The 23,075-nt window shown below is 48.8% G+C and overlaps 1 protein-coding gene across 1 annotated transcript; it reads left to right on the forward strand.

Annotated features, from left to right (window-relative positions):
* The first annotated feature begins 1,032 nt into the window (after nt 1-1,032).
* LOC121572529 (epithelial-stromal interaction protein 1-like) lies at nt 1,033-21,107 on the forward strand. The gene is made up of 5 exons (XM_041884583.1): nt 1,033-1,036; nt 1,222-1,305; nt 1,697-1,770; nt 1,966-2,049; nt 20,932-21,107. Exons 1-5 carry the CDS (start codon nt 1,033-1,035, stop codon nt 20,995-20,997), a joined length of 312 nt encoding a protein of 103 aa, XP_041740517.1. The 3' UTR covers nt 20,998-21,107.
* The last annotated feature ends 1,968 nt before the right edge of the window (nt 21,108-23,075 follow it).

The raw sequence follows: 23,075 nt of genomic DNA on the forward strand, positions 1-23,075 counted from the left end.
TGCCAAACATTGATTTTCAAAAGTTTTAATTAGGCTTCAGTAATATATATATTACCCAATTGTCATATTTTTTACGATTATGCTTCCGTTGTAAAATAAAAAATAAAAAATAATGATAAACTTTCATAGCGGGTTGGGCTGTCTATGGGTGATGCTCGTTTTTGGATAGAGAAGTTTCCAATACACCGGTTTGCCACAGGGGACGTCCAATAAATACACCGGTGTTTACTGACAAGACAAGTCAGTAGGATATAGGCTGGCATGGACGACCAGGGGTATTATAGGAATAATATAATCAATTATACCAATTCAGGTGCTAATCAGAGAACAAATAGACAGTCGGAAAATAATTCATGGCACGGACCCGGTGATGCCAACCCTGATGCCAACGCTAACCCACCTGACAACGCAAACACCGACCCACAAACACAGCAGGATCCAACTCAGCCTCGATAGTGAGCAGGCTAGCCAAAATACATGTATCTTCATTATTTACTTATTCAGTAAGATAACTATGTTTTAAAATGTTTCGAGGGGACATTCAATAGTCATTCGGGATATTATGGATATAATATTATCTTCTTCAACTGCAGTATCAAAAAAAGGGCGGAAAATGTGTCAGGCGAGGGTAGTCTTATGTAAAATTATGGAATATAAATTATTATATTAAATAGGTATACAACATTATATTCCCGCATACTGTAAGTTTCAGTTTCGTTTCATCCTCTGTTCTGGTCATAATATTCCAGTATTTCTGGTTCCCGTGACCGGGAAGGGATAGATGCACGCATGTGCACACGGACAAACGTTTTTGTTATTTTTGGGTGTACAAGAATAGTGTGTGCATGCATTAATGAGTTTCAATACCACACCTCTAGTCTGGTAAACCCCCTTGGCACAGAAAATTATGAGGCTTATTAAATGTTTAAGTAGGGGGAGGCATTTACATTTCCCTCTCTCTCCTCTCTCTCACTCAGTTCAGATGGGTTCACCATGATACCACCAATTGAATGTTGACGGAGTAAACTACACATGAGTAAATCTCATTATAGCATTGTTATGATATCTCTCCATCTATCCCTCCCTCCACCCCTCCATCTATACCTCTATTACCTATTACCCCTCCTTCCTTCCCTCCATCCCTCCCTCTAGTCTTGTTACTGGTAATAGTAGTAGTAATAAAATATTGTAATATACTCACCCTGCTGTCTAACCCTGCAGTGGTTCAGAAAGAAGAGGAGGACTTACAGAGATGGAAGGAAGTAAACAGACCTGGCCCTGTCCAAATCGCCCCAGAGAAGCTAGGTACACACACACACACACACACACACAATCTTGTACAGCTAATCTTGTGGGGACATACAATTCAGTTCCATTGAAAATACTATTTTCCCTAACCCCTAACCCTAAACCCAACCCTTACCCTAACCCTAATCTTAACCTTAACCCTAACCCTAACCTTAACCCAAAAACCTAACCTTAACCCTAAACATAACCCTATCTCCTAACTCTAACCCTAAACCTAAACCTAATTCTAACCCTAACACTAACACTAATTCTAACCTTAACCATACACTCCCTAGAAATAGTATTTGACCTTGTGAGGACCAACAAAATGTCTGCAGTTGGTCATTTCTTTCCACACACACACACACACATTAATAATATCATCCTCTAATACATGTATCTCTATAAGGTGGTGCTGTGTCATTGGCTGAGGCCAGGGAGAGGCAGCTGGTGGAGTTACGCCAAGCTAAACTGCAGAAACAGGTACTCCATCGTCACATTTTAAAGTAGAGACTTACTTATTAGATTATGTCCCAAGATATTGCATATACCATCCAACTTGTGCAATGTGCATGGCATGTAAAACACTCACATTCTGCTCATCTTTTGATGATGCCTTCTAAATAGCCTTTAACAGACAGTATGAGCAAGTTGTCTACTTGTGTTGTGTGTGTTAAGCTGAGAAAAGAGGAGATGGACCGGCAACGGAGACAGGCAGAGGAAAATGAGTATGAGAGGATGAAGGCTAAACAGCGGGAGAAGGTAAGAAAGGGATGGAGAGAGTGTTAGCACTGTACAAATAAATCACTTATTTATTATGGACATCACTGTATTGTTAGTTAGGTACTAAAATGTAAATGTAAATGTATTGTTTCTCTCTGTAATACCATTTCAAGCCAATAGAAGTCACTGCAGAGAGCTGGCACACTGAAACAATCCTAGATGTGGTGATTGAATGAGAGAGAAAGAGAGAGCAAAAGAGAGAGAAAGAGACATATCCACTCCCATAGGAGAGTTTCCAGGAATCACATGTTACAGCAGAGAGCGCTGTTAGACATGCTCGGTCCTGGCCTCCCGAGTGGCGCAGCGTTCTAAGGCACTGCATCGCCCGGGTTTGATCCCAGGCTGTGTCACAGCCGGCCGTGACCGGGAGACCCATGAGGCGGCACACAATTGACCCAGTGCCGTCGCTCTAGCGACTCCTTGTGGTGGGCTGGGCGCCTGCAAGCTGACTTCGGTCGCCAGCTGGACAGTGTTTCCTCTGACACATTGGTGCGTCTGGCTTCCGGGTTAAGCGAGCAGTGTGTCAAGAAGCAGTGCGGCTTGGCAGGGTTGTGTTTCGGAGGACGCATGGCTCTTGACCTTCGCCTCTCCCGAGTCCGTAGGGGAGTTGCAGCGATGGGACAAGACTGTAACTACCAATTGGGGAGAAAAAGAGAGTCTTGCTCTCTCTGGAACAGCGGTTAATACTGACAGAGCTTTCCTACAATTTATTTTAATCACTTTGGTACCATTTTCACAAGTATGTGGTGAATTTTCAAAACTCATAGTACAAAACTCCAAACTGGTAACACCAGCCAGTCTTACATTCAAAACCTTTCATTGTGCATTTTGTTTGTAGACATCTTTCATGACACAACCATTGATCCAAAATATAAGTTTATAATGAGTACATTGGTTTAATTACCAAAACACAACATAATGATATCTTCTCAATTTAGTTATTTTAACAACCCAGTTAATCCAATAGCAAAAAAATATAAGATACATGTTTCAAAATTGCCATTTGAATTTAGTATGCTACAGTACTGTTAATTACAGTACATTACACTGTTTTCACATTAGGCAATACAGTTGCACTACCCATTAAAATTGTCTGAACATCACATTTTCATAATTTCTATCCCATGTGTGATCATTGAAAACATATTTCACAATGTAATCAAATGAAAGAAACATAATGTTTAGCAGGCACTAGTTTGCATCAAGCCTGTCTTGAGCATTTGGCCATAGGTTCTCATCGAAATCGCAGTAAATATCCTAATTTTTCATGCACCTGGGGAAAAACCTTTTAGCATGGCGAATCCAAGCCTGACATAGGTCTGGATTGAAGTCATTGCATGCCTCATCCATGGCCTGAAGGAGGGTAGTACGCTCATGGGGATCATCCACCTGTATAGTAATGGTATTGTATTTTACAGTATTGTATTGTACGTATTTATTGTAGTGGTCCTGTACGTGTCTCAGTTCATAAGAGCATGGCACTAGCAACCCCAGAGTTGTGGGTTTGATTCCCACTGGGGTCACATACCAAAATGTATTACAGTACTGTATTGGCCAATACAATTTTAATAAAGAAGTGTGAACCCCCACCCCCATCAAAAAGACCCCAGCAACTTCATTTTGGATACATGTTTACTGTATAGGGGATGCATTTCTTTCTTGTTTGGGACTTTCTGGATAATTGGTATTGTATTGATATTGTATTACTGCACTGTAGGAGCTAGAAACACAATCATTTTGCTGCACCTGCTGTAACATCTGCTAATCTGTGTACCCAACCAATACACTTTGATTTGATTTGATTGGTAACATACAGTACATCTCTGATCTTGTCAATATCTGAAGAAAAAAAAACGTATTGTGAAGTAAAATCATAATAGTCATCATCAAAGTAGTACATTCGAGTTTATATCATAATTGTTATGTTTCTACTTTACAGGCATACATTTTCAGTATATAGTTCTCAAAATCTGTAGTAGACAAACCAGTTTACATGTAAAATCTATAGGTTTACCAAACGTTTAAGTGATCATTAATTAAGAGCAGTTGGGTTAAGTAATAGTAAAATGTATTTTAACAAAAGACAAGAGAATCATATCAAAAGTAATGTGAGCATTGCATTGTGAAAGGCAATTACTTTATATGAACATGTATTGCAATGTGAAACATGTATTTCTAGATGAAACACTGATTTAATCTAGAAATAAGTGTAATACACTTATTCACAAGTTACATTTCACATCACTCTGCCCCGATTTACATGAATCACTCAACCATGTAAATTCAGTATTCAGACCCCTTGACTTTTTCCACATTTTGTTATGTTACAGCCTTATTCTAAAATGAAAAAAAAATAAAATCCCTCATCAATACTACATAATGACAAAGCAAAAACAGGTTTTTAGAAATGTTTGCAAATACACTGCTAAAAAAAATAAAGGGAACACTTAAACAACACAATGTAACTCCAAGTCAATCACACTTCTGTGAAATCAAACTGTCCACTTAGGAAGCAACACTGATTGACAATAAATGTCACATGCTGTTGTGCAAATGGAATAGACAACAGGTGGAAATTATAGGCAATTAGCAAGACACCCCCAATAAAGGACTGGTTTGCAGGTGGTGACCACAGACCACTTCTCAGTTCCTATGCTTCCTGGCTGATGTTTTGGTCACTTTTGAATGCTGGCGGTGCTTTCACTCTAGTGGTAGCATGAGACGGAGTCTACAACCCACACAAGTGGCACAGGTAGTGCAGCTCATCCAGGATGGCAGCGTAGTGTCCAGAGCATGGAGGCGCTACCAGGAAACAGGCCAGTACATCAGGAGACGTGGAGGAGGCAGTAGGAGGGCAACAACCCAGCAGCAGGACTGCTACCGCCGCCTTTGTGCAAGGAGGAGCAGGAGGAGCACTGCCAGAGCCCTGCAAAATGACCTCCAGCAGGCCACAAATGTGCATGTCAGAAACAGACTCCATGAGGGTGGTATGAGGGCCCGACGTCCACAGGTGGGGGTTGTGCTTACAGCCCAACACCGTGCAGGATGTTTGGCATTTGCCAGAGAACACCAAGATTGGCAAATTCGCCACTGGCGCCCTGTGCTCTTCACAGATGAAAGCAGGTTCACACTGAGCACGTGACAGACATGACAGAGTCTGGAGATGCCGTGGAGAACGTTCTGCTGCCTGCAACATCCTCCAGCATGACCTGGTTTGGCGGTTGGTCAGTCATGGTGTGGGGTGGCATTTCTTGGAGGGCCGCATTTCATGGAGGGCCGCACAGCCCTCCATGTGCTCGCCAGAGGTAGCCTGACTGCCATTAGGTACCGAGATGAGATCCTCAGACCCATTGTGAGACCATATGCTGGTGCGGTTGGCCCTGGGTTCCTCCTAATGCAAGACAATGCTAGACCTCATGTGGCTGGAGTGTGTCAGCAGTTCCTGCAAGAGGAAGGCATTGATGCTATGGACTGGCCCGCCAGTTCCCCAGACCTGAATCCAATTGAGCACATCTGGGACATCATGTCTCGCTCCATCCACCAATGCCACGTTGCACCACAGACTGTCCAGGAGTTGGCGGATGCTTTAGTCCAGGTCTGGGAGGAGATCCCTCAGGAGACCATCCGCCACCTCATCAGGAGCATGCCCAGGCGTTGTAGGGAGGTCATACAGGCACGTGGAGGCCACACACACTACTGAGCCTCATTTTGACTTGTTTTAAGGACATTACATCAAAGTTGGATCAGCCTGTAGTGTGGTTTTCCACTTTAATTTTGAGGGTGACTCCAAATCCAGACCTCCATGGGTTGATACATTTGATTTCCATTGATAATTTTTGTGTGATTTTGTTGCCAGCACATTCAACTATGTAAAGAAAAAAGTATTTAATAAGATTATTTCATTCATTCAGATCTAGGATGTGTTATTTTAGTGTTCCCTTTATTTTTTTGAGCAGGGTATATTAAAAATAAATAACTGAAATATCACATTTACATAAGTAATCAGATCCTTTACTCAGTACTTTGTTGAAGCACCTTTGGCAGCAATTACAGCCTCGAGTCTTCTTGGGTATGACGCTACAAGCTTGGCACACCTGTATTTGGGGAGTTTCTCCCATTCTTCTCTGCAGATCCTCTCAAGCTCTGTCAGATTGGATGGGGAGCGTCGCGGCACAGCTATTTTCAGGTCTCTCCAGAGATGTTCGATCGGGTTCAAGTCCAGGCTCTGGCTGGGCCACTCAAGGACATTCAAAGACTTGTCCCGAAGCCACTCCTCTATTGTCTTGGCTGTGTGCTTAGGGTCGTTGTCCTGTTGGAAGGTGAACCTTCGCCCCAGTCTGAGGTCCTGAGCACTCTGGAGCAGGTTTTCATCAAGGATCTCTGTGTACTGTGCTCCGTTCATCTTTCCCTCAATCCTGACTAGTCTCCCAGTCCCTGCCACTGAAAAATATCCCCACAGTATGATGCTGCCACCACCATGCTTCACCGTAGGGATGGTGCCAGGTTTCCTCCAGACGTGATGCTTGTCATTCAGGCCAAAGAGTTCAATCTTGGTTTCATCAGACCAGAGAATCTTGTTTCTCATAGTCTGAAAGTCCTTTAGGTGCCTTTTGGCAAACTCCAAGTGGGCTGTCATGTGCCTTTTACTGAGGAGTGGTTTCCGTCTGGCCACTCTACCATAAAGGCCTGATTGGTGGAGTGCTGCAGAGATGGTTGTCCTTCTGGAAGGTTCTCCCATCTCCACAGAGGAACTCTGGAGCTCTGTCAGAGTGACCATTGGGTTCTTGGTCACTTCCCTGACCAAGGTCCTTATCCCCCGATTTCTCAGTTTGGCCGGGCGGCCAGCTCTAGGAAGAGTCTTGGTGGTTTCAAACTTCTTCCATTTGAGAATGATGGAGGCCACTGTGTTCTTGGGGACCTTCAATGCTAGAGCTTTGTCATAATGGTGTATTGTGTGACGATTGATGAGGGATAAAAAATAAAATAATAATCAATTTTAGAATAAGGATGTAATGTCACAAAATGTCTGAATAATTCTGCATCCACTGTCTTATTGCAGGTGCGTAGGAACATAAAAAAAAAAGTAGACTGCAGAAACATTGCACTTTAATGGATGTTTATTTGAAAGTACAGAGTGTCATGTGCAGGAATCTCTTCTCCAAAAGCATAATAATATTAATGCCGGGCCAAACCACTAGCCCTAAAGCACCACATGTAGTTTTGTGTTATTGGAACCCTGACTACTCTCCAACCCCTCTGGAGGAACAGTTCTGTTTGATGTCTCACCACTGGCATCAGCCCAAGAACAACAAACATGGCACAACAACACACTTGGAGAACTGTACAATGCAAACATGTAGAAACACTACAGACAGTGGGAGCACGGTGGAGTCAGGGGTAGAGAGAGGAGAGGAGGTTACAGAGAACAGATTATCAGACCCTAGAGAGAGATATTGGGCTAGAGATGGGACAGAGACGGTGACAGAGGATAGGACAGAGGATGAGGACAGTAATAGTCAGACCAGGACAAACAAACTGGACGACTCCTCCGTTAAACAGCATCGTGCTGTGGGCAGAATCAGGAGTGTCTGCAGAAATCATTAACAACACAACACCACATCTCCATTACAAAGCTGTAATGTGTGTGTGTGTGTGTGCGTGGGCATATTCTTCAGGACGACAGAGCAGTTCCTTAAGAGGGTGGAGAGGTCAGATGCAGCTCCAGGCATCGACTAGTGCCTCACACACATCACCCTTGGTAAGACTGCTGTGTGTGTTACTGTGTTTTTGTGTGTGTGTGTATCCTCGACAGGGCCCTGGGTTCAGGCCTGTCTCTCAGAGCTGTGGCTGTGAGGCCAGGGGTAATTTACACCAATGGATTCGTCTGATCCGTTAATAAATATGCTCTGGAGCGCTCATCGACTGGGGTGGAGTGGTGATAAACTCAGCCCCAGAACGGTTGGTCCAGCCCAGCCTGGGGAGAGGACCACTACTATTATCCACTGGTCAGAGCCAGAGGACACTGTGTGTGTGTGTGTGTGTGTGTGTGTTTAAGAGAGAGAGAGAGAGAGAGAGAGAGATATAGCCAGGGCATAGAGGGGCTTTAGAGGGTATGATTGAATTTGAGTAAGTGTAAATAAATACGCACTAGAAACCGTGCAATTTCTGTCTCTATCTCCCTTAATCTCTGTGTCTGTCCTTCTTTCTTTACCCTCACACTCCTCCTAGCTGTCTCTCTCTCTCTCTCTCTCTCTCTCTCTCTCTCTCTCTCTCTCTCTCTCTCTCTCTCTCTCTCTCTCTCTCTCTCTCTCTCTCTCTCTCTCTCTCTCTCTCTCTCTCTCTCTCTCTCTCTCTCTCTCTCTCTCTCTCTCTCTCTCTCTCTATCACCCCCCTCTTTTCATAATTTGATGGTTAGAGGAATGGAGTTAGTGGGCTGAGACGCTCACAGAGTTCAAGGGACTTCCCAGAGTTCACAGAAAGTACAGAGAGATGGATAGAGACATAGAAAGAGAGCGAGAAAGAGAGAGAGAGATGAAGAGAGGGAGAGAGAGAGAGAGAGAGCAGGAGTCTGCAGACAGACCAAGGGTGGAATAACCTGCATAGTTCTGGTGAAAGTACCTGGAAGGAAGCCAGGCTGTCAGCCAACGAGAGACGAGGATGCAGGAAGACCTACCAATCACAGAGGTCATCCATGGTATGTCATCCAGGTTGCTATGTCAACCAGCTCCAGAACAACCAATCAATCTACCTTGAGAGGAATGAGTGATAGACCACAAGCCATCATAGCTTAATGTGTGTAACATACTATTATTAGCATGTAGTGTGCTAATAATAGTTTTGTTGATGTCTCCTTTCAGCGCTAGCCTGGTTTCAGAGGTGTTGTGTCGTGGTGATGCTGCAGACAGCAGACAGGGAAGAGCAGGAAAGAAGGGCCCCAGGGCAGGGTTTAAGTATGTGTTGTTAGGGAGGGGTTTCATACTGTACCGACTGACCACAGTGTTATGTGGCAACTGACATTTTTGTTGAAATCGCACACGCAGCTCCTGTGGTAGATAGACAGATGGACAGACACATAGACAGACAAAGGAAATGTTATCTTGTGTGGCTTTTCTCACTGTTGTACAAATTACTCTCTTTTCCATTAGAGTTAGCAGTGCCAGAAGGGAGAGAGCGAGAGAGAGAGAGAGAGAGAGAGAGAGAGAGAGAGAGAGAGAGAGAGAGAGAGAGAGAGAGAGAGAGAGAGAGAGAGAGAGAGAGAGAGAGAGAGAGAGAGAGAGAGAGAGAGAGAGAGAGAGAGAGAGAGTGAGAAACAGGACAGGGAGAGAGAGAGAGAGAAACAGGACAGGGAGAGAGTGTTACCAGAAGAGAAAGGAGGATTCCTCTCACTGACAGAAAGTGTAGGATAACCAAACATAATAGTAACATCACTACAGTAGGTACAACACCCTTGTCAGCTCTGTGGAGACATACAGACAGACAAACAAACAAAGTAATGTGTGTAGTAGTAGAGATCCTACATTCTATTAATATATTATCTGCTGGTTTTCTCTGAGAACATGGTACACTCTTAAAAAAAAGGTGCTATCTAGAACCTAAAAGGGTTCTTCGGCTGTCCTCATAGGATAACCCTTTAAATAATAATTTCTGGTTCCTGGTAGAACCATTTTGGTTCAAAGTAGAACCCTTTTTGGTTCCATGCAGAACCCTTTCCACAGAGGGCTCTACATGGAACCCAAAATGATTGTACCTAGAACCAAAAAGGGTTCTCCTCTGGGGACAGCCAAATAACCATTTTGGAACCCTTGTAGTGAAGGAGTGTCAGGATGTATGTGTGTGTTCCTGCTTCACTCTACTGAACTAGTCCTCTGGAGGTACTCCAGACTACAGTACTGGATCTCTCCAAGCTAAACCAACGTCACAGACCCAGCGATCAAAGCCTCCGAACAGGAGGGGGGAGAGCAGGGGGAAGAGAGTGTGGTTGATGTGGTCTCTACAGCGTTACTGGGGGATTTGTTGTTCTTTCAGAGATGGTTCCTTAAAGCAGATTCATATTCCTCATATCCTCTAGTGAGGAGTGTGTGTGTGCATTCGATAGAGGAGTCTGAGGTCAGAGAACAGAGATAGTGTCAAAGCGACGTGTATGCGGTAGGCGAAGTCAAGAGCAGGACACCGAGCTACTGGCAGATACTTTACTGGATACAGTGCAAATCCAAAGTACAAAGGCAACCTCATACGGAGAGGAGCGATACAACCCGCACACATGGGCAACTGCCGAAAAGACCAAAACAATTACGCACAATACACAATGAGAAACAGAGGGTTATAAAGGGAACACAATAAAACATAATGGGAAACAGGTGTAAACAATAAAGACCAAACAAGACAAACACCGAAACATAGATCGGCAGCAGCTAGTACTCCGGGGACGACGAACGCCGAAGCCTGTCCGAGCAAGGAGGAGGAGCAGCCTCGGCTGAATCCGTGACATTACCCCCCCCTTGACGCGCGGTACCAGCCGTGCGCCGACCCCGGCCTCTGGGACGGCCAGGAGGACGCGGAGCAGGGCGAGTCGGATGACTTCGGTGGAAATCCCTCAACATGGAGGGATCTAGGATGTCCCTCCTAGGGACCCAGCACCGTTCCTCCGGACCGTACCCCTCCCACTCCACGAGATACTGCAGGCCCCCCATCCGACGCCTCGAATCCAAGATGGAACGGACTGAGTAGGCCGGAGCCCCCTCGATGTCCAACAGGGGCGGAGGAGCCTCTCGTACCTCACTCTCCTGGAGTGGACCAGCTACTACCGGCCTGAGGACAGACACATGGAACGAGGGGTTAATGCGGTAATTAATGGGCAGTTGTAACCTATAACATACCTCGTTCAATCTCCTCAGGACTTTAAATGGCCCCACAAACCGCCGAGCCAGCTTCCGGCAGGGCAGGCGAAGGGGCAGGTTTCGGGTCGAGAGCCAGACCCGATCTCCCCGTGCATACACCGGAGCCTCACTGCGGTGGCGATCGGCGCTCGCCTTTTGCCGCCTGATCGCTCGCTGTAGATGGACATGCGCAGCGTTCCAGGTTTCTTCTGAGCGCCGAAACCACTCGTCCACCGCAGGGGCTTCGATCTGGCTCTGATGCCAAGGTGCCAGGACCGGCTGATAACCTAGCACACACTGAAAAGGTGTAAGGTTAGTTGAGGAGTGGCGGAGTGAGTTTTGGGCTATCTCTGCCTTGGGTATATATTCCGACCACTCCCCCTGCCGGTCCTGGCAATAGGACCTCAGAAACCTACCCACATCCTGGTTCACTCTCTCCACCTGCCCATTACTCTCGGGGTGAAAACCTGAGGTAAGGCTAATCGAGACCCCCAGACGTTCCATAAACGCCCTCCAGACTCTAGAGGTGAACTGGGGACCCCGATCAGACACTATATCCTCAGGTACCCCGTAGTGCCGGAAGACGTGTGTAAACAGGGCGTCAGCAGTTTGTAGGGCTGTAGGGAGACCTGGCATAGGAATGAGACAGCAGGCCTTTGAAAACCAATCCACAACGACCGAGATCGTTATGTTCCCCTGGGAGGGGGGAAGGTCCGTGACAAAATCCACCGAGAGGTGAGACCACGGTCGTTGTGGAATGGGTAGGGGTTGTAATTTCCCTCTGGGTAGGTGTCTAGGCGCCTTACACTGGGCGCACACCGAGCAGGAGGAAACAGGTAGCTTAGTGGGTAAGAGCATTGTGCCAGTAACCGAAAGGTCGCTGGTTCTAATCCCCGAGCCGACTAGGTGAAATATCTGTCGATGTGCCCTTGAGCAAGGCACTTAACCCTAATTGCTCCTGTAAGTCGCTCTGGATAAGAGCGTCTGCTAAATGACCAAAAAATAAATAAAAAAAAAGAAACATAAACCCTCACGTCCTTAGCTAAAGTGGGCCACCAGTACTTTCCACTAAGGCAGTGCACTGTCCGACCAATACCAGGATGGCCAGAGGAAGGTGACATGTGAGCCCAATATATTAATCGATCACGAACCTCGAGCGGCACGTACTTCCGACCCTCTGGACACTGTGGGGGAGTAGGATCGGTACGTAAAGCCCGCTCGATGTCCGCATCAACCTCCCATACCACCGGTGCCACCAGACAAGACTCCAGAAGTATGGGAGTAGGCTCAATGGACCTCTCCTCTGTGTCATATAGTCTGCCTTAGCGTCTGCCCTAGCGTTCTGTGACCCTGGTCTATAGGTGAGCGTAAATACAAATCGGGTGAAAAACATAGCCCACCTAGCCTGGCGAGGGTTCAGCCTCCTCGCCGCCCGGATGTACTCCAGGTTACGATGGTCAGTCAAAATGAGAAAAGGGTGTTTAGCCCCCTCAAGCCAATGCCTCCACACCTTCAGGGCTTGCACCACAGCTAACAGCTCCCTGTCCCCCACATCATAATTGCGCTCCGCTGGACTGAGCTTCTTAGAAAAGAAAGCACAGGGGCGGAGTTTAGGTGGCGTACCCGAGCGCTGAGACAGTACAGCACCGATCCCAGCCTCGGACGCATCCACCTCAACTTGGAACGCCAAAGAGGGATCCGGATGTGCCAGCACCGGAACCGAGGTAAACAGGTCCTTCAGATGCCTAAAAGCCCTGTCTGCCTCAGCCGACCATTGCAGACGCACCAGACCCCCCCTTTAGCTGGGAGGTAATGGGAGCTGCTACCTGCCCAAAGCCCCAGATAAACCTCCGGTAGAAATTGGCAAAACCCAAGAACCGCTGCACCTCCTTCACCGTGGAGGGAGTCTGCCAATTGCGCATGGCTGAAACACGGTCAATCTCCATCTCCACCCCTGACGCGGACAACCGGTGTCCCAGGAAGGAGAATGACTCCTGGAAGAACAGACATTTCTCCGCCTTTGCATACAGGTCATTCTCCAACAGTCTACCAAGAACCCGACAAACCAGGGACACATGCTCTGCGCGGGTAGCGGAGTATATTAGAATGTCATCAATATACACCACTACACCCTGTCCATGCAAGTCCCGGAAAATCTCATCCACAAACAATTGGAAGACTGAAGGAGCATTCATTAAACCGTATGGCATGACGAGGTACTCATAGTGACCCAAGGTGGTACTGAATGCTGTCTTCCACTCATCTCCCTCCCTAATGCGCACCAGGTTGTACGCGCTCCTGAGATCCAATTTTGTGAAGAATCGCGCCCTGTGTAATGACTCTGTCATACTAGCAATCAGAGGGAGAGGATAGCTGTATTTGATGGTGATCTGATTGAGACCACGGTAGTCAATACACGGGCGTAAACCCCCATCTTTCTTCTTCACAAAAAAGAAACTTGAGGATGCAGGGAAAGTGGACGGCCGTATGTATCCCTGTCTCAGCGATTCGGCGACATATGTTTCCATAGCCGCCGTCTCCTCCTGAGACAGAGGATACACATGACTACGGGGAAGCGCAGCGCCTACTTGGAGGTTTATTGCACAATCCCCCTGTCAATGGGGGGGTCATTGAGTCGCCTTCTTTTTACAGAAGGCGAGAGCCAAATTGGCATATTCAGGTGGAATGTGCATGGTGGGAACTTGGTTCGGACTTTCCACCGTCGTGGCCCCTACGGTAACACCCACACACCTCCCGACACACTGATCAGACCACCCCTTGAGAGCCCTCTGTTGCCATGAAATGTTGGGGTCATGAGACGTCAACCAGGGAAGCCCCAACACCACGGGAAACGCAGGAGAGTCAATCAAATACAAACAAATTATCTCCTCATGGCCCTCCTGCATTTTCATCCTGAGAGGCGCCGTGACCTCCCTAATCAACACAGACCCCAAAGGGCGGCTATCTAGGGCATGGATAGGGAAGGGCACATCCACTGGAACAATAGGAATCCTTAACTTATGGGTGAACTGGCGATCGATAAAATTCCCAGCTGCGCCTGAATTCGACTAGCGCCTTATGCTGGGAATGAGGAGAAACCTCGGGAAACACAACTTTAATACACATATGCGCAACAGGGAGCTCTGGGTGAGTTGGGCGCCTACTCACCTGAAATGACTCATCAGTGCGCGGCCTACTGCCTCGATTCCGAGGAGACCCTCCCCAGCACCGACCAGCAGTGTGTCCTCTGCGGCCACAGTTGGTGCAGGGGACGGCCTCTCTCCTGGTCTCTCTCCTAGTACCAGCACCTCCGAGCACCATAGGGGTCGGCTCGGAAGTGCTGGGGGATGGAATGGACGGCCCCGAGTCCGGACGTCCGCGGGTAGCCAACAGGGTGTCCAGGCAAATCGACATGTCCACCAGTTGATTGAAGTTTAGGTTGGTGTCCCTGCAGGCCAATTCCCGACGCACGTCCTCCCTCAGCCTACATCTGTAGTGGTCGATGAGGGCCCTCTCATTCCATCCCGTGTTGGCAGCCAGCGTCCGGAAGTCCAGTGCGAACTCCTGCGCGCTCCTCTTCCCCTGTCGGAGGTGGAATAGACGCTCACCCGCCGCTTTACCCTCTGGTGGATGATCGAATACTGCCCTGAAGCGGCGGGTGAACTCTGCATAGTTGACAGTAGAAGCGTCTATTCCCCCCCACTCGGCGTTGGCCCACTCCAGCGCCTTGCCAGACAGACAGGAGATGAGGGCGGACACACTCTCGTATCCCGAGGGCGCCGGGTGGATGATTGCCAGGTAGAGTTCCACCTGGAGCAGGAAACCCTGACACCCGGCAGCTGTGCCATCATAAGCCCTCGGGAGCGAGAGCCGAATCCCACTGGACCCCGGAGATGAAGCGATGGACATAGCTGATGGTGGTGGTATCGTCGGAGGAGGTGTAGGCAAACCTCTTCTTTCCCATCGCTCCATGGTGTTCACCACCCGTTCCATGGCGGTGCCGAGAGCCTGGATCATGGCCGCTTGTTGTTCTACGCGCTCTTCCATTGATCCAGCTGGCACCGCCGCTCCTGCTGACTCCATGTCTTATGGTGCGTAATTCTGTCAAAGCGACGTGTATGCGGTAGGCGAAGTCAAGAGCAGGACACCGAGCTACTGGCAGATACTTTACTGGATACAGTGCAAATCCAAAATACAAAGGCAACCTCATACGGAGAGGAACGATACAACCCGCACACATGGGCAACTGCCGAAAAGACCAAAACAATTATGCACAATACACAATGAGAAACAGAGGGTTATAAAGGGAACACAATAAAACATAATGGAAAACAGGTGTAAACAATAAAGACCAAACAAGACAAACACCGAAACAGTAGTACTCCGGGGACGACGAACGCCGAAGCCTGCCCGAGCAAGGAGGAGGAGCAGCCTCGGCTGAATCCGTGACAGATAGATGTCAGAACGCTGAGTGTGGATGTGGTGCAGGGAATCAAGCGCAGGAACAAGGGTGTTCGTCAACAGACTTTAGTAATCCAAAAATAGTAACTCCACACAGGTGAAATAGCCAACCCGACAGGGAGGCATAAACAAATTACGCACACACACAACAGTGCGCAAAAACAAGAAAAGGCGCACGCAGTGCGGACTCTCGAATACAAACAACACGAGAGAGAAAACCCATCAATGGCAACAGCTGAAAATAATAATCACACATAACACCTGACCCAACACACGATAACTAAATAGGAAACAAAATCAAACACTAACAAGGGACAGGTGTACAAACAGACAAAACCAAACAAGCAAGAAACATCGAACGGTGGTAGCTAGTACTCCGGGGACGACGACCGCCGAAGCCTGCCCGAACAAGGAGGAGGAGCAGCCTCGGCCGAAACCGTGACAGTACCCCCCCTTGACGCGCGGCTCCAGCCGTGCGCCGATCCCGGCCTCGGGGACGACCAGGACGATGCGGAGCAGGGCGAGTAGGATGACCCCGATGGAACTCGGTCAGCAGGGACAGGTCTAATATGTCCCTCCTCGGCACCCAGCACCGCTCCTCCGGGCCGTACCCCTCCCACTCCACGAGATATTGGAGACCCCCCATCCGGCGTCTCGAATCAAGGATGGACCTCATAGTGTACGCCGGAGCCCCCTCGATGTCCAACGGGGGCGGAGGAATCTCCTCTATCTCATAATCCTGGAGTGGACCAGCTACCACCGGCCTGAGGAGAGACACATGGAACGAGGGGTTAATATTCCTGTAATCAATAGGCAGTCCTAACCTGTAACACACCTCGTTCAACCTCCTCAGGACTTCGAATGGCCCCACAAACCGCCGACCCAGCTTCCGGCAGGGCAGGCGGAGGGGCAGGTTTCTGGTCGAGAGCCAGACTCGATCTCCAGGTGCGTATACAGGCCCCTCACTCCGGTGGAGATCGGCGCTCGTCTTATGCCGACGGATGGCCCGCTGCAGATGGACGTGGGCAGCGTTCCATGTCTCCTCCGAGCGCCGCACCCACTCATCCACCGCAGGGGCCTCGATCTGGCTCTCGTGCCAAGGTGCCAGAACCGGCTGGTACCTAACACACACTGGAAAGGGGTTAGTTGGGTGGAGGAGTGGCGGAGAGAGTTCTGCGCCATCTCGGCCCACGGAACGTATCTCGCCCACTCCTCCGGCCGGCCCTGGCAATAAGACCTCAGAAACCTACCCACATCCTGGTTGACACGTTCAACCTGCCCATTACTCTCCGGGTGGTAACCCGAGGTAAGGCTCACCGAAACCCCCAACCGTTCCATAAAGGCTCTCCACACTCTGGAGGTGAACTGGGGGCCTCGATCAGACACTATATCCTCGGGTACCCCGTAATGCCGGAAGACATGGGTAAACAGAGCCTCAGCGGTCTGTAGGGCAGTAGGGAGACCCGGCATGGGAAGGAGACGACAGGCCTTCGAGAACCGATCCACAACGACCAGGATGGTAGTATTCCCCTGTGAGGGGGGAAGGTCTGTAACAAAGTCCACCGAGAGGTGGGACCAGGGTCGTTGTGGAACGGGCAGGGGTTGTAGCTTACCCCTGGGCAAATGTCTGGGCGCCTTACACTGTGCACACACCGAACAGGAGGAGACATAAACCCTCACATCCCTGGCTAACGTTGGCCACCAGTACTTAGTGCTAAGGCAGTGAACTGTCCGGCCGATACCTGGATGTCCAGAGGAGGAGGACGTATGAGCCCAATAAATGAGGCGATCGCGTACCTCGAGCGGAACGTACGTCCGACCCACTGGACACTGTGGAGGACTTGGGTCGGTGCGTAACGCCCGCTCGATCTCTGCATCGACCTCCCATACCACCGGTGCCACCAGACAAGACTTTGGTAGTATGGGAGTGGGCTCAACGGACCTCTCCTCCGTGTCATACCGCCGAGACAGGGCATCTGCCTTCCCGTTCTGGGACCCAGGGATGTAAGTGATTTTAAACACAAACCGGGCTAGAAACATAGTCCAGCGGGCCTGGCGAGGATTCAGTCTCCTAGCTGCCCGGATGTACTCCAGGTTACGGTGGTCCGTCAAAATGAGGAAAGGGTGTTGAGCCCCCTCAAGCCAATGCCTCCACACCTTTAGGGCCTGTACCACGGCTAACAGCTCCCTGTCCCCTACGTCATAATTCCGCTCCGACGGACTGAGCTTCTTAGAATAAAAGGCACAGGGGCGGAGCTTAGGTGGTGTGCCAGACCGTTGTGAGAGGACGGCCCCAATACCGGCCTCGGACGCGTCTACCTCTACCTGGAATGGTAAAGCGGGATCCGGATGCGCCAACACCGGCGCCGAGGTAAACAGGTCCTTCAGTCTCCCAAAAGCCCTGTCCGCCTCAGCTGACCACCGCAAGCGCACCGGACCCCCCTTCAACAGAGACGTTATGGGAGCTGCCACCTGTCCAAAACCCCCGGATAAACCTCCGGTAATAATTCGCAAAACCCAAGAACTGTTGCACCTCTTTCACAGTGGTTGGGGTTTGCCAATTACGCACAGCTGACACCCGGTCAACCTCCATCTTCACCCCTGATGCAGACAACTGATAACCCAAAAAGGAGACCGACTTCTGAAAGAACAGGCATTTCTCTGCCTTGACATATAGGTCATGCTCCAACAGTCTCCTCAACACTCGGCGCACCAGGGCTACATGCTCAGCTCGGGTAGAACTGTACACCAGAATATCGTCTATGTACACGACTACTCCCTGCCCCTGCATGTCCCGGAAAATCTCATCTACAAAGGATTGGAAGACTGAGGGAGCATTCATTAACCCATATGGCATGACGAGATACTCGTAATGACCGGAGGTCGTGCTAAATGCTGTCTTCCATTCATCGCCCTCTCTAATGCGCACCAAGTTATATGCGCTCCTGAGATCCAATTTTGTGAAGAACTGAGCACCGTGTAATGACTCCGTCATAGTCGCAATCAGAGGAAGTGGATAACTGTACTTCACCGTAATCTGATTGAGACCGCGGTAATCAATACATGGGCGCAAACCTCCATCTTTTTCTTCACAAAAAGAAGCTTGAGGAAGCGGGTGAAGTGGAGGCCCGTATGTATCCCTGTCTCAGAGACTCGGCGATGTAAGTTTCCATCGCTTTCCTCTCCTCTTGAGACAAGGGATACACATGGCTCCGCGGGAGTGCTGCTCCTAACTGGAGATCTATCGCACAATCCCCCTGTCTATGAGGCGGCAGCTGCGCCGCCCTTGTCTTACTAAACACCAGTGTCAAATCCTCATACTGGGGGAATATGCAGTGCGGGCATTTGATTTGGACTCTCCACCGAGGTCGCCCCTATGGAAACACCCAGACATAGCCCCTCACACTGAACAGACCACCCTTTAAGAGCTTTCTCACACGGAATAGTAGGATCATGGGTAACTAACCAGGGAAGTCCCAGCACCACCGGATACGCAGGAGAGTCAATCAGATAGAGCTGAATCGTCTCCTCATGACCCCCCTGCGTCTTCATCCTAAGGGGCGCTGTGACCTCCCTAATCAACCCAGATCCTAACGGACGGCTATCTAGGGCATGTACAGGGAAAGGCTTATCAACGGGAAGGAGAGGAATCCCTAACTCTACACAGAACTGGCGATCTACAAAATTCCCAGCTGCGCCTGAATCTACGAGCGCCTTATGCTGGGAACGAGGTGCAACCTGTGGGAAACAAACAGGCAAGGTTATGTGAACGACAGAAAGCTCTGGGTAAGTAGGGCGCCTACTCACCTGGGAGGACTCCCCAATGCGTGGCCTGCCTTCACCTCCACCGGGGGACCTTCCCCAACACCTAGCCGCGGTGTGCCCTCCACGGCCACAGTTGGTGCAGGGAACGGCCCCCTCAGGTTCCTACTCCTCCGTTTCTCTAGCGCCAGCACCTCCGAGCTCCATAGGGCTCGGCTCGGAGGTGCCGGAAGGTGGAATGGGCAACCCCCACCCGGGACGTCCACGGGTGGCGAGCAGGGTGTCCAGCCGAATGGCCATGTCGACCAGTTGGTCAAACGACAACGTGGTATCCCTGCACGCCAACTCTCTCTGGACGTCCTCCCGGAGGCTGCAGCGGAAGTGGTCTATGAGGGCCCGCTCATTCCACCCTGCATCTGCCGCTAGAGTCCGGAACTCCAAAGCAAAATCCTGTGCGCTCCTCATCCCCTGTCGGAGGTAGAACAGACGCTCCCCCGCCGCCTTCCCTTCTGGTGGATGGTCAAACACGGCACGGAAGCGGCGGGAGAACTGCGCATAGGTAATAGTAGCGGCGTCTATTCTCCTCCATTCGGCGTTGGCCCACTCCAACGCCTTGCCGGTGAGACAGGAGATGAGGGCGGAGACGCTCTCGTGTCCCGAGGGCGCCGGGTGTACGGTGGCGAGGTAGAGCTCCACTTGCAGCAGGAACCCTTGACACCCGGCAGCGGAGCCGTCGTACGCCCTCGGGAGCGAGAGCCGAATCCCGCTGGGTTCCGGAAGGGAGACAGGAGGACTGACCGATGGGGATGGTCCGGTAGGTGGGGGCGTGGGTACCCCACTGCTCTCCCATCGGTGGAGAGTGTTCATCACCCGATCCAGGGCGTGACCGATCTGGTTGATCCTGTCCTCCTGCCCACGAAGACGGTCCTCCATAATGTCCGTTGGCGCGGTTGCTCCTGCTGATTCCATAGTGTGATGTGTGATTCTGTCAGAACGCTGAGTGTGGATGTGGTGCAGGGAATCAAGCGCAGGAACAAGGGTGTTCGTCAACAGACTTTAGTAATCCAAAAATAGTAACTCCACACAGGTGAAATAGCCAACCCGACCGGGAGGCATGAACAAATTACGCACACACACAACAGTGCGCAAAAACAAGAAAAGGCGCACGCAGTGCGGACTCTCGAATACAAACAACACGAGAGAGAAAACCCATCAATGGCAACAGCTGACAATAATAATCACACATAACACCTGACCCAACACACGATAACTAAATAGGAAACAAAATCAAACACTAACAAGGGACAGGTGTACAAACAGACAAAACCAAACAAACAAGAGACATCGAACAGTGGTAGCTAGTACTCCGGGGACGACGACCGCCGAAGCCTGCCCGAACAAGGAGGAGGAGCAGCCTCGGCTGAATCCGTGACAGATAGAGAGAAAGCCTGACTCCAGAACACAACATACTGTATCCTATCAACTCCACCCCCCCACATTTGGGGGACTTAACTATTTTTTATTATCAAAACATTTATTTATTATATTTTATTTTGTAAATATCTTTGTTTTGCTTGGAAACATTTTTTTCTTCTTCAATTATCGGCATTTAATACCATTGACAGCCATTACAAATAACCATCCCACTATAGGAAAGTGGGAGCTAAAGGTTCATGGTCCCCCAGACTACCCGCCACACCTCCCCCAGAACACCCCACCCTCTTCAGCATACTACCCTCTTCCTTGTGTTCCTCTCCTACAGGCCAGAGCCCAGGAGTATAGGGAGGGGATGAGAGAGGAGGAGAACACAGCTTCTTCAGACAGCTGAAGAAGGGGGAACAGAGGATGAAGGTACCTTGTCAAATATACATCTGCTTTTCTAATTTGTTGTACATTTACAATGATATAAATATGGTCAATAACCAGATGGTTTTATCCAAAATTACTTACAGTTAACACACATATGTTGACTATACACTACCGGTCAAACGTTTTAGAACACCTACTCATTCAAGGGTTTTTCTTTATTTTTTACTATTTTCTACATTGTAGAATAATAGTGAAGACATCAAAACTATGAAATAACACATATGGAATCATGTAGTAACCAAAGAAGTGTTAAACAAATCAAAATATATTTTATATTTGAGATTCTTCAAATAGCCACCCTTTGCCTTGATGACAGCTTTGCACACTCTTGGCATTCTCTCAACCAGCTTCATGAGGTAGTCACCTGGAATGCATTTCAATTAACAGGTGTGCCTTGTTAAAAGTTAATTTGTGGAATTTCTTTCCTTCTTAATGCCTTTGAGCCAATCAGTTGTGTTGTGACAAGGTAGGGGTGGTATACAGAAGATAGCCCTATTTGGTAAAAGACCAAGTCCATATTATGGTAAGAACAGCTCAAATTAGCAAAGAGAAACGACAGTCCATCATTACCTTAAGACATGAAGGTCAGTCAATACGGAAAATCTCTAGAACTTTGAAAGTTTCTTCAAGTGCAGTCGCAAAAACCATCAAGCGCTATGATGAAACTGGCTCTCATGACGACCGCCACAGGAATGGAAGACCCAGAGTTACCTCTGCTGCAGAGGATAAGTTAATTATAATATATAATAATGTAATATGCCATTTAGCAGACGCTTTTATCCAAAACGACATACAGTCATGCGTGCATACATTTTTGTGTATGGGTCCCGGGGATCGAACCCACTACCTTGGCGTTACAAGCGCCGTGCTCTACCAGCTGAGCTGCAGAGGATCACATTAGAGTTACCAGCCTCAGAAATTGCAGCCCAAATAAATGCTTCACAGAGTTCAAGTAACAGACACATCTCAACATCAACTGTTCAGAGGAGACTGTGTGAATCAGGCCTTCATGGTCGAATTGCTGCAAAGAAACCACTACTGAAGGACACCAATAAGAAGAGGAGACTTGCTTGGGTCAAGAAACACGAGCTATGGACATTAGACTGGTGAAAATGTGTCCTTTGGTCTGGAGTCCAAATTGGAGATTTTTGGTGAACGGATGATCTCCGCATTTCTCTCTCTCTCTCTCTCTCTCTCTCTCTCTCTCTCTCTCTACCTTTCTCTCTCTCTCCTCCTCTCTCTCTCTCTCTCTCTCTCTCTCTCTCTCTCTCTCTCTCTCTCTCTTCTCTCTCTCTCTCTCTCTCTCTCTCTCTCTCTCTCTCTCTGTCTGTCTGTCTGTCTGTCTGTCTGTCTGTCTGTCTGTCTGTCTGTCTGTCTGTCTGTCTGTCTGTCTTCCTCTCCTCTCTGTGTTTGTATCTCCCTCCCTCTGCCCCCCCTTTCTCTCTCTCTCTCTCTCTCTCTCTCTGTGTCTCTCTCTCTCTCTCTCTCTCTCTCTCTCTCTCTCTCTCTCTCTCTCTCTCTCTCTCTCTCTATCTCTATCTCTCTCTTATGTTCTTCCCCTCAGAGTGAGGTCTTGGAAGATAAAGCGAGAGATCAGGAGGAGGAGAGGAGGAGAGAACTGAGAAGGTGTGCACCTATTTACAATAATGCTAAAAACATAATTTAATTGTTGAATGTTGAGTGATCTGTTTAGGCATTGATCCCTTGTATTTGTTGCTCCAGCAGTTGGCTGGACGGCCTGTAGTTTATTGATATTGCTAATCTCTTTTTAAGTTTAGAGTACGTTTTATACCTGTAAAGGAGGTGTGGCTTGCAGCATTACAAACATTAGCATAGAAACATACTGAATACATTCCAGAGAAACATTCAGACATTTTATAATACACACATGTGTCGTTGCAGGGGGAGATCAGCCTTCCTGGACCGACTTTAGGGTGGGGGCACAGGGATTGCTGGGGGGCAGATGGAGGTACAGCACCCCCCTGTGGCCGTGGAAGAAGACAGCAGAGTCTGATAGACCCATAGCCAGACCTTCAG

This window comes from Coregonus clupeaformis, chromosome 29, assembly GCF_020615455.1.
Source record: "Coregonus clupeaformis isolate EN_2021a chromosome 29, ASM2061545v1, whole genome shotgun sequence".
NCBI lineage: Eukaryota > Metazoa > Chordata > Actinopteri > Salmoniformes > Salmonidae > Coregonus > Coregonus clupeaformis.

What these genes read in the sequence shown, in the direction of transcription:
- LOC121572529 (XM_041884583.1), top strand. An exon ending in AATCGCCCCAGAGAAGCTAG is followed by an intron (nt 1,306 to 1,696) that starts GTACACACACAC and finishes TATCTCTATAAG; the next exon opens with GTGGTGCTGTGTCATTGGCT. An exon ending in AGGCTAAACAGCGGGAGAAG is followed by an intron (nt 2,050 to 20,931) that starts GTAAGAAAGGGA and finishes CCTCTCCTACAG; the next exon opens with GCCAGAGCCCAGGAGTATAG.